This window comes from Schistocerca americana, chromosome 6 (genome assembly GCF_021461395.2).
Source record: "Schistocerca americana isolate TAMUIC-IGC-003095 chromosome 6, iqSchAmer2.1, whole genome shotgun sequence".
Classification (NCBI taxonomy): domain Eukaryota; kingdom Metazoa; phylum Arthropoda; class Insecta; order Orthoptera; family Acrididae; genus Schistocerca; species Schistocerca americana.
In genome coordinates, this window is record NC_060124.1 from 434,425,486 (window position 1) to 434,438,250 (window position 12,765).

Consider the following 12,765-nt stretch of genomic DNA (forward strand, 5'->3'; position numbering starts at 1 on the left):
TAGGGGGCATGTCTTGCACCTAGGTCTATCACAGGGAAATGAACTGTGAGGAAAGGGGATGGGAGCAGGGGCTGTGTGGGAATGGCTAAGGGTATTATGAGGGTTCAGTGGGTGATGAAGTTCCACTGTCAGAGCGTTGGGAACGATAAAGGGTAGGACATTTCCCATTTCAGAGAATGATGGGAGGTAGTCGAAACCCTGGTGGAGAATGTAATTCAGTTGCTCTAGTCACGGTTGGTACTGAGTCACGCGGGGAATGATCCTCTGTGGCCAGACAGTGGGACTTTGGAAGGTGACTGGAAAGATAAGAAACAGGAGATCTGTTTTTGTACAAGGTTGGGGGAGGGGGTAATTACAATCCGTGAAGGCCACAGTGAGACCCTCAGTATATTTCGAGAGGGTCTGCTTGTCACTACAGATGCAATGGTCACAGGTGGCTAGGCTGTATGTAAGGGACTTCTTGGTATGGAACTGGTGGTAGCTCTTGAAGTGGAGATGTTGCTGGTGGTTGGTATGTTTGATACGATCAATTAATCAACTTTTATTGTCGATCAGCTCATAAAGCAATAGACAACATCAAGATAACTTACATTTTTAACATTAATTACTAAATGCAATTTAGTTTGGATAACATAAGGCCATCCGCTAGATACAGTGTTGAAAGACAGTATTTTCAGTTTCAAAAAATTCATCTACTGTGTAGAAAGGATGGACAGAGGTACTGATGTAGCCATCTTTGAGATGGAGGTCAACATTGACGAAGGTAGCTGTTGGGCTGAGTAGGACCAGGTGGAGCAAACCAACATTGATGTAGGTGGCCTGTTGGATTGAGTAGGACCAAATGAATCAAGTGGGTAGAAGGTGTTGAGATTTTGGAGGAATGTGGATCCATGTCATGAAGATGTCATCAGTGAATCTGAGCCAGGTGAGGGGTTTGGGATTCTGGGTGTTTAGGAAGGATTCCTGTTTATGGTCCATGAATAGTTGGCTTAAGATGGTGCCATTTGGGTGCCCATAGCCATACCCCAAATTTGTTTGTAGGTAAAGCCTTCAAAGGAGAAGTAATTGTGAGTGAGGATATGCTTGGTCAGGGCAACTAGGAAAGAGGCTGTTGGTTTGGAATCTGTTGGGCGTTGGGAAAGGTTCAATAGCAGTAAGGCTATGGGTGTTGGGGATGTTAGTGTAAAGGGAAGTGGTAAGAATAGTGATGAGCAGAACACGATGTGGTAAAGGAACAGGAACTGTGGAGAGTTGGTGGAGGAAATGGTTGGTATCTTTTATTTAGGAAGGTAGGATATGGGTAGTAGGCTGAAGGTGTTGGTCAATGAGAGCAGAGGTTCTACCAGTAGGGACACAGTAACTGGACACAATGTAGCATCCTGGGTGGTTGGGTTTATGGATTATAGGAAGCATGTAGGAGTGCCAGGAGTGGTAGGGGTGAGGAGAGAGATGGACTCCAGGAAGAGATTCTGGTATTGTCCTAAGGATCTGAGGAGAGACTGGAGACCTTGCTGGATTTCTACAATGTGGTCACATATAGCAACTTAACTTCTCTCCTATATGGCGAGTAGCAACTATCTTTTTCATAATATTATAACATTCCATCTTGGACTTTTGATTGCTTGATTGATTTTGCCTGATGGATTTTCTCCCATCATATAACCAAGTGCTGTTTCCCATTATTATTATTTTCTAATGCTTTGCTATACTCAGTGTCCATCCTTCTTTCTCTTCTTTTCTGTGTTTCTCCTGTCACCTTACAAACTGCACCGCACACTCTACTTATGAGCTACATTGTATCAACCATCTCGGATGCACACAACAGATGCTATGAGACCATGCTCATTGTTGGTGCAGCATCTCACGTCCCACATTATTCCCACCAGTGTTGTTCTAAGATTCTTTCTGTTGCCCCTTACAAAAGCTACAGTTACATAAAAAGGCAGTGCCTTAATTTGGCAGACATAAATGCTAAAAATTACTAGCAGATGTTAGAAAAGCTACTATATTGTCTGGTATAGCATATTGAAAACCATACCTATGTATATTTACTCATTCTGGGTATATATTGCATACCACGTCTTAGTTGCCTCATCCTGTATTTGGACAACACAAAGTAAATTTCATTCTTGAATTTGATATTGTGACGTGTATACATTCCATGGTAATAAATTCTTTCAAACTTCTTATTACACACATTTAACTCACAAAAAACTGTACCAGCTGTAACTGTTCCTGCACAAAATCATCAGCCTTCATAATTAAACCTCTTGACATTACATTGACATTTGACTCTTGTTTGATGGCCCCAGTTATTATGATTTTGCTTGTCTGCTGACATTTGACTCTTGTTTGATGGCCCCAGTTATTATGATTTTGCTTGTCTGCTTTAAGTGATGCTATTACCTAGGCTCAGTGGACATTTGATGTCATCTGCCTTCTATCTGCCATCTTTACTTCTTCTCTTGTCAAGAAAAAGCTGTGTTCCAAAAATTTTAAATACATGATTCCATTTCACCTCATAATACTTGCTGAATACAATGTTCTTTTCTTGCTCTCATCATCAATTTAACTTTTTATCAATGAATTAATTCAGACTTCTAGATCTATAAGACACATTATCAAAGTAGCCTTCTGAAGGATTTATATCTTCACTTTCCATTTAACTTGAAGGTGATCAGTGTAACACAAAGATATTTATTATACTAGTCTTTGTGCCTAATGAGATACAGAATGTTAACATATTCATTACTACTATGTCTATAGGTCAATCAGACATATCTAAATGACACCCTATTTGCTGAACGATCTCTAAAAGAAGCAAGAAATTACTGCAGGGATCCATCACGCAACATTGGTGGACCATGGTGTTACACAGTGGATCCAAAACTGCCTCGTGACCTGTGCCATGCTTATGATTGCGTTATGCCTGGTATGAAATGACAGAATTTTACATCTCCTTCTACAGGAATTGCAATTTAGTATAGAAAGAAAGCTTGAAGCAATAGTAAAATAAAACCATAGCTATAACAGAAGTCAGCATTAATACTTATTTTAGTGTATTATTGTTAGTGCCAGTAATATCTGGATACCATCCCATATATTATTAAGCCTTGTTGTTTTTCATAGCTTGACTATTGTACTGTATTCATTCTGTGTGAATTGTCATTAAAGATTCTAGTGGGTGATGATGGAAGAATGGTAAATATTTGGGGATATGGACAATATGCCCTATTCTGAATGGTTTTGAGGATAGAATACATTTAATGGATATTGTTGTTTATTTTCTGTATTATGCAATACATTTTCAGGTTTACAGATGTACACATGCCCAGCAGTTACTAAACATTACAACATACATTTTACAAAGTATCAATTGAAAAATGCATATTTTTAACACATTCACCTCTAAACATTATTGAACACATCACATTACTGCTATCATACAGTTCACAACAAATGTTTCAGTATCCCACTGTCAGTTTCAATGCATTTAATGTTTTAGTGATGTGACTTCCTACAGCCATCAGATAATTAAAGAACTGCATTTTTAACCATCATCTATACAAATAAAGCTTTATTCTTTACCGGTTTTGGTCTCACACCCATTGTCACAGGAGGAAAATGCAAAATATCAGATGGAAATGCAGTTCATCTTTCTCTTAGATAGTTCAAAAGTCCAAAACATTACAATCCGTATACAGGACCATTTATCATAAACCATGACCTTTAACAGCATCAAAGTGGTATTCCAATAATCCACAACCAAATTTGTGGGAACTATCTATGATTCTTCATGATAGTTCCTCCACAGTTGGTGATGGAGGTCAGTACAACCATGCAACATTATGCCTCCCTACACCATAACACCTGAACCACCAAACAATAATTTTTGACAATATTCCTGTGTTCATTGTGTGTTCCCACCTCTTGTCACATGAGGGTATGTCCAGCATTGCTGAACATGATCATTTTGTGGGTCCAGATATTATGGTGTGGGAGTCATAATGTTGCATTGGTGTACTGATCTCAAAATCTTTGAAAATGGTACACTCACTGCTTGACATTATTGTGACACTGTGCTCTTTCTCCATGTGCATCTTCTTAGGAGTGCATTTGGTCCTGACTTCATTTTTATGGATGGCAGTCCATGACTCCATCAAACTGCACAGATGGATGAACTCTTGAAAAAGAGGATATTTGGCAAAAGGATTGATTTGACCAAGGATGTGTTGGAAGCACCGAGTAGTCCCAAATAAAGCAGACTGATAGTACAACCACAGCTCCATTCTGGTACACAAAATGGAAATTAGATATTGCCACAATGGTTTTCATGTTACCTGATAGTGTGCGTATGTTTATCAGTATTGAGAAATTAACGAACAGTGTAGCACTGTGTACTCCTAAATAAAGCTGACTGACAGTGCAACCTCAGCTCCATTCTGGTACACAAAATAGAAAATTGTTTTCATGGTGTGTGTGTGTGTGTGTGTGTGTGTGTGTGTGTGTGTGTGTGTGTGTGTGTGTGTGTGGAGGGGGGGTGATCAGTATTGAGAAATTAATGCACAGTGTAGCACTAGCTTTTTATGTTATTAATTGACTTCTTTACAAAACAGTATTGTACACTAGGGACAAACTGAATGAGGTTGCTTTGCTTTAAACGGACTGGTGTAGTATTTGAGAGGATTGAGGTCCAGTCTTCATCTGGCCGCACTGATTTAGGTTTTCAGTGTTTTCCTTAAATTGCTTCAGGCAGTTGTCAGGATAGTTCCTACTACAAGGCCACACTGGACTACATGCCCCACCCTTACCAAACTGGACCTGTAAGCATGTAAAAATCTGTATTTACATTCTTTTATTTTGTTCTTAAGCTCTATCACCATGACATGTACAATATCCTTGTAAAAGTGATCCACATATGAATAGAAGCACTACTGCTACTATTATTATGGACATAGTTTTCCCAAGCAAGGTTTTATAAGAATCAGAAGAAGTGTTTACACACTTAACTCATGAATTTGATGGAGTAGTTTGACTCCAAGAGATGTGTGCTGTTTTCAGATACAGAAATAAAGGTATAAGAGGCTGTATTGTGGCATGATATGAAAGTGGAAAATCTTTTATGTTGGTGGGATCAAGTATAGTAATGTGATACTCAGACATAAATTGATAACAATGAATATACAAATACATATTTTATAACTTTGTTATTTCATTGCTACTCATAGTAGGAGAAGAATTAATTGTCTGAAAGTGTGGTGTTTATTTCAATTCATTCTTTGGCATTTCTGTCTGATATGCAGTCTGTCTTTTCCCTGTGGAGTAAAAAAAATAATAAAATAAAAATGGTGATGGCTATACTTCGCAACAGACTGTAACTTTCAAGCCAGCATTCACACTTATTACTGTTTTACTTTTACAAAGATAGAGATGTTTTTGATTGTTAGATCTGCTGGAGTTTCTTCTCACTGCTGTTAACAAGTACCAATGATTTTCATTCATGTGCTATGTGAACTCCTTTGTTTCAGAGGGCTGTACCATGCTGACACAAGGAGCAGGTGCTGGCCGGGACTTGATGATCCTACCTCGATGGCGGACACGAGGGTTACGCTTCTGGCTCAAGGAGTGGAACCCAGAGCGTGCAGATGGCATTGTCTGGCTTCTGAGAAAGGCTGGCACCAACACTACCTACCTCAGGCTTGAGCTGGGAGCTGATAAAAATGAAAAGATAAAACTTTTCCTCATCAGAGGTGGTCAGTAATATACACAAAAATAAAAAGTTAACAAAAATAGTCTCCTAGTTAACAACTGTTCCCCTAGGTAATGCAGCTCTACTGTGTTGTTAATTGATGATGACATCCTCTTGTGTAAAATATTCCAGAGGTACAATACTCCCCTATTTGGATCTATGGGCAGGGGCTACTCTGGGGGATGTCGCTATCAGGAGAAACAAAACTGGCATTCTACAGATCAGAGCGTGGAATGTCAGATCCCTTAATTGGGCAGGCAGGTTAAAAATTCAAAAAGGGAAATGGATAGGTTAAAGCTAGATATAGCAGGAATTAGTGAAGTTCAGTGGCAGGAGGAACAGGACTTCTTGTCAGGTAAATACAGGTTTATAAATTCAAAATCAAATAGGAATAATGCAGGAGTGGGTTTAATAATGAATAAAAAACAGGAACATGGATAAGCTACTATGCGCAGCATAGTGAATGCATTATTGTAACCAAGGTAGACATGAAGCCACACCTACCACAGTACATAAATTTATATGCCAACTAGCTCCGCAGGTGAGGAGGAGATAGAGAAACTGTATGATGAGGTAAAATAAATTATTCAGATAGTTAATGGAGATGAAAATTTAGTCATGGGGGACTGGAATTCAATAGTGGTGAAAGGAAAAGAAGGAAAAGTAGTAGCTGAGTGTGGACTGGGAGAAAGGAATGAAAGAGGAAGCCACCTAGTAGAATTTTGCACAGAGCATAATTTAACCATAGCTAACACTTGGTTTAAGAATCATGAAAGAAGGTTGTGTATATGAAAGAGACCTGGAGACATGGTAAGATTTCAGATTGAATATATTATGGTAAGAGAGAGATTTCAGAACCAGATTTTAAATTGTAAGATATTTCCGAGGGCAGATGTGGACTCTGACCACACTTAACTGATTATGAACTGTAGATTGAAACTGAAGAAAATGCAAAAAGGCAGGAATTTAAGGAGATGGGACTTGGATAAACTGAAAGAACAAGAGGTTCTAGAGAGTTTCAAATGGAGCATTGGGGAACAACTGACAAATACAGGGGAAAGGAATACAGTAGAAGAAGAATGAGTAGCTTTGAGAAATGAAATAGTGAATGCAGCAGAGGATCAAGTAGGTGAAAAGACAAGGGGTAATAGAAGTCCTTGGGTAACACAAGAGATATTTAATTTAATTGGTGAAAGGAGAAAATATAAAAATGCAATAAATTAAGCAGGTAAAAGGGTATACAAATGTCTAAAAAATGAGATCAACAGGAAGTGCAAAATGGCTAAGCTGGAACGGCTGGAGGAGAAATGAGGATATAGAACCATATATTACTAGGAGTAAGATAGATGCTGCCTGAAGGAAAATTAAAGAGACCTTCAGAGAAAAGAGAAATATCTGTATGAATATCAAGAGCTCAGATGGAATACCCCCCTAAGCAAAGAAGGGAAAGCAGAAAGGTGGAAGGAGTATACAGAGTGTCTATGCAAGGGAGATGTACTTGAGGGCAATATTATGGAAATGAAGGAGTATGTATCTGAAGATGAGAAGGGAGATACAATACTCCAAGAAGAATTTGACACAGCACTGAAAGACTTAAGTCAAAACAAGACCCTGGGGGTAGACAACTTTCCATTAGAGCTACTGATAGCCTTGGGAAAGCCAGACACAACAAAACTCTTCCATCTGGTGAGCAAGATGTATGAAACAGGGGAAATACCCCCAGACTTTAAAAAGAATATTATAATTTCAGTTCCAAAAAAGCAAATTCTGACAGGCATGAAAATAACCGAACTATCAATTTAATAAGTCACGGCTGCAAAGTACTAACATGAATTCTTTACAGAAGAATGGAAAAACAGGAAGAAGACAACCTTAGGGAATATCAGTTTGGATTCCAGAGAAATGTAGGATCATGCAAGGCAATACCGACTCTACTACTTCTAATCAAATATGGGTTAAGGAACAGCAAACCTACATTTATAGCATTTCTAGACATAGAGTAAGCATTTGACAGTGCTGACTGGAATACTCTCTTTCAAATTCTGAAGGTGGCAGGGGTAAAATACAGGAAGTGAAAGGCTATTTACAATTTGCACAGAAACCAGATGGCAGTTATAAGAGTTGATGGGCACAAAAGGGAAGCAGTGGTTGGGAAGGGAGTGAGACAAATTTGTAGCCTATCCCTGATGTTATTCAGTCTATATATTGAGCAAGTAGTAAAGAAAACAAAAGAAAAATTTGGAGTAGGAATTAAAGCTGAGGGACAAGACACTGTAATTCTGTCAGAGATAGCAAGGACTTGGAAGAGCAGTGGAATGGAATGGACAGTGTCATGAAAGGATATAAGATGAACATCAACAAAAGTAAAACAATGTAGCCGAATTAAATCAGGTGATGCTGAGGCAATGGAACTACTTAAAGTAGTAGATGAGTTTTGCTGTTTGGGAAGCAAAATAATTGATGATGGTTGAAGTAGGGAGGATGTAAAATGCAGACTGGCAATGGCAAGAAAAGCATCTCTGAAGAAGAGAAATTTGCTAACATCAAGTATAGATTTAAGTGTCAGGAAGCCCTTTCTGAAAGTATTTGTTTGGAGTGTAGCCATGTATGGAAATGAAGCAGTTTAGACAGGAAGAGAATAGAAGCATTTGAAATGTGGTGCTACAGAAGAATGATGAAGATTAGTTGGATAGATTGCTTAACTAATGAGGAGGTACTGAATAGAACTGGGGAGAAGAGAAATTTATGGTACAACCTGACTAGAGGGAAGGATCAGTTGGTAGGACACATTCTAAGGTATCAAGGGATCACCAATTTAGTACTAGAGGAAAGTGTGGGGGGCAAATATCGTGTAGGGAGACCAAGAGATGAATAGAGTAAGCAGCTTAAGAAGGTTGTAGGTTGCAGTAGTTACATGGAGACAAAGAGGCTCCCACAGGATATAGTAGCATGGAGAGCTGCACAACAACAATTAACAAGCATTGAAAGCAGAGAAGCTGCTTATCTTTTCCATTTGAATTGTGAGGAAGCAAGTCAGCTACATCCTTAGACACTGTCTCCCACTGAAACAGAAACTGAACCAGCATGACACAGTTTAACAGTTGGGAAGCCTGCTGTGTCCTGTGTGGTGGGGAAGCAAATGCAAACAGGTAGGGCTTTGTTAATCACCATCACTTCAAACATACAGTGAATGATGGTAACCATTATGGGAATAACAGCAAGGAATGGAAAAGATCCTCTTGCACACTCAATGTGTATGCCAGGAGGCATCATGTATTATGTTGATCTGGATCTTGAAGTGATTGCCGGAGAAGCTTTAGAAGACCAGCCTTGCTCACAGAACTGCAGTGACTGATTATGGCTCTCTGGTTTTGAGGAAAGTCTTGAACCAGAGAAAATCCTGGGACTAACTAGGTTGTGAGTTCCTAAAATTGTTCCCTGGATTGAGAACTGTAGGCTCCACCTAAATGGCTCAGAGTTCCATTACACATCAGACTCTGCTACACAGGTACTGGGGTGCACACAAAGGTTTTTTAGCTTAGGTCACTCTCCATCCAATCTAGGTAATGATGGTGTAGGAAACTCTGAACAATTAACAATTACTGTAAAATCCAAAAAGTCCCCCCTCCCCTTCCACAGATGAGACTATTAAAATCCTTATGATTAACTGTCAGACAATCTGCAAAAGAGTGCCAGAGTTTGAAGTGCTCTCAAGAAGCACTGGAACCCACAAAATGCTAGTCACAAAAAGATGGCAAAAACCTGAAATTCGTAGCACTGAGATTTTTTGGGGCGAATCTGTGTATTGAAAGAATAGGCTAATTGGAAATGGAGGTGGGTGTATCCATTACAGTAGAAAATAAACTCAAATTAACAGAGATAGAAACAGAAGGCACACGTGACATTGTTTGGGGAAGATTCAGTATCAAGGGACTGCATAAATTTAGAATTTGGTCTGTTTATGTGTTGCCAAACTAGCCCCCTAGAAATAACTCAAAACTTAATGACAGCTCATTAGTACATTTTCTCCCCTGTTAACTACAGAATTTGAAGGAGACCTTAACTATTCAACAATCGATTGAAATAATTAACATTTTTAAAGAATTCAAGCAAATAGACCTAGCATCTGAGGACATCCATATGAAAACTGCCATCAGTGACCAATTGTAGCATCAATGATCGCCAAAGTACAAGGGGCAACTAAATCCAGTAGAAAGAGTGACATGTTGAGTAATTTAGATGTGTTACATCTCAAGGAGACTTGAAACATTTAAGTCCAGACAGGAGAAAGTAAATATTTTGTGGCTCAAGTTCAGAACAAACTTATAAAGAAACAGTGACTACTGCATTATAGGCATAAAACAAAGCATTGACAACAGCAATAATTTTCCTTTGATTTGTGTTCAGAACTGAAAACTGTTTGCATTCAATATTTCTTTATTGATCTTACAAATTCTCTTGTAGCATTAATTCACTAACTGTTGAAATCTGTCAGCATCAGTGAACACTCCATTCCAGAGGGAAAAATTCATTCTGGGAACATTCCCCAGGCTGTGGCTAAGGCATGTCTCCACAGTATCCTTTCTTTCAGAAGTGCTAGTCCTGAAAACTATGCGGGAGAACTTCAGTGATCTTTGTAAGATAGGATACAAGGCACTGGCAGAAGTAAAGTTGAAGGGATAGCTCATGAGTCATTCTTGGGTAGCCCAACCAGTAGAGAAATTGCTCGTGAAACGCACAGGTTCCAGGTTTGAACCCTGGTATGGCAAACAGTTTTTATCTCCAAGGAAGTTTTGTGTTGTATGTTTTTACTATTGTGACATAAATAAAGGACCAGAAACAGCACAAAGCTTTGAGACACTTCACGTGGGAAAAATATATCTAAAAACAAAGATGATGTAAGTTACCAAACAAAAGTGTTGGTATGTTGATAGAGACACAAACAAACACAAACACACACACAAAATTCAAGCTTTCACAACCCACAGTTGCTTCATCAGGAAACAGGGAAGGAGAGGGAAAGACGAAAGGATGTGGGTTTTAAGGGAGAGGGTAAGGAGTCATTCCAATCCCAGGAGTGGAAAGACTTACCTTAGGGGGAAAAAAAGACAGGTATACACTCTCTCTCACACACACACATCCATCCATACATATACAGTGCCTGTATATGTGCGGATGGATATGTGTGTGTGTGTGTGTGTGTGTGTGTGTGTGTGTGTGTGTGTGTGTGTGTGTGTGTATACCTGTCCTTTTTTCCCCCTAAGGTAAGTCTTTCTGTTCCCGGGATTGGAATGATTCCTTACCCTCTCCCTTAAAACCCACATCCTTTCGTCTTTCTCCCTCTTTCCCTCTTTCCTGATGAAGCAACCGTGGGTTGCGAAAGCTTGAAGTTTGTGTGTATGTTTGTGTTTGTTTGTGTGTCTATCAACATGCCAGTGCTTTCGTTTGCCAAACTCTTTGCCTTTACAAATGTCTGCTTGTGTCTGTGTATGTGCAGATGGATATACAGAAACTGTTAAACCTGCTGTAATAATTTTCCTGTGAAATTATTATGTTATTCCAGTGCCTTTTTACTGGTAAGAAACTTTGCTAAATGTCTTTCAAGTTACTGCAGTCAAATAAGTAATAGGGTCTAGTATTTAATCAGTGCGAAATTTCTCTCTGCATGCAAAAAACAAAAATGACAAAAATAAACATAAACAGTAATTTTTTTGTAAACAAAACATAGTCCATTCATAAAAATCACAAATAAAGCAGCAAAGTTATGGTGGATATACTTGTGTTTCTCTAAACCCATGTATAGTTTTTTTAGTTTTGCCTGTTTTGAATAGCTAGTGATGCTTGAAAACAGCTCAGTAATACATCAAGCTCCATTGCCAGAAGAGTAGCAAGTTACATACTTATCTTTTCTGTGTGCTTTAATAGCTTAATTCTTAAATTCCTAAATGTTTTGTGTTTAAGAGCTGTAATGCTGTGTTTTAGAAACTGTAATGTGTAGATTTGCACTCTGTGTACTGCCACTGTTACTTCTTTTGAATGGCCAGCAAACATTGATATAGCTCAGTAAGACACCAGACTCTGTTTGTTGTACACTAGGAAAGTAGCAAATTATATATTTAGCTTTTTCTGTGTGTTTCTATAATTTCATTCTTAAGTTACTAATAGAGGTACTGCTAGGGTGTGTGCATGCTGTATGAGGATGCAGTAGGAGCTGGATGCAGTTCACAGACAGCTAAAGATGCTTTTGACTGCAGTCAGTTTTCTGGAGGCCACTGACTCAGGACATTGTGGCGGCGGAGGATCCAGTGCATCACATTGTGTCACCTCAGGTGTCACTTGTTTCACCCGTGAGCTCTTCTGCTGCCCATTTATCCTGTGAGTCAACAGACAGCCTCTCCTTCAACAAGGTCTGAGTAGGCACAAGGGGATAGGGGTTAGTTAGTAATCAGGAACTCCAATGCTAGGTATGATATGGAGCCGATAAGGAGAATAGTGTCCAGGGCTGGAAGGAAGTCCAATGTGCACTCAGTGTGTCTGCCAGGAAACCTGATCCAATATGTGGCAGAGGTCTTGCCTGCTACTGAGGGTGTAGGATGCAGTTGTCTGCAAGTTGCAGCTCATGTCAGCACCAATAATGTTAGTCTCTTGGGTTCTGGGGCCATTCTTGGGCTGTATGGGCAGCTGGTGGAAGTGGTCAAGGCTGCTTGCTCACTTGTGGGGTACAGGCATAGCTCACATTTATAGCATTGTACCCAGAGTTGATCAGGGTCATTCGGTGTGGAGACAAGTGAGACATCTCAACCAGAGTCTCCATTGATTCTCTGATGGTCTTGGCTGCAGATTTATGAACCTGTGTTATGTAGTGGAGAATTATAGAATTCTTGTTGATATGTCAGGGATGCACCACACAAAAGAAGCAGAGCAGAGAGCACATGAGGGTTATTTAGACAAGGTAGTTGTGCAAGGTATCTGATGAATGTTCACCAGTAAATATGCAGAGAATTAAATCAGACCAT

General features: G+C 39.3%; 1 protein-coding gene across 1 annotated transcript in view; it reads left to right on the forward strand.

Moving 5' to 3' along the window:
* The window catches only part of LOC124620192, a 429,599-nt gene that overhangs the window by 212,805 nt on the left and 204,029 nt on the right, over positions 1–12,765 (forward strand). Inside the window, exons 13-15 of the mRNA XM_047146861.1 lie at positions 2,767–2,932; positions 5,529–5,753; positions 9,639–9,655. Of these exons, the coding sequence (XP_047002817.1) occupies positions 2,767–2,932; positions 5,529–5,753; positions 9,639–9,655 (408 nt within the window). The remainder of the gene's footprint in view (positions 1–2,766; positions 2,933–5,528; positions 5,754–9,638; positions 9,656–12,765) is intronic.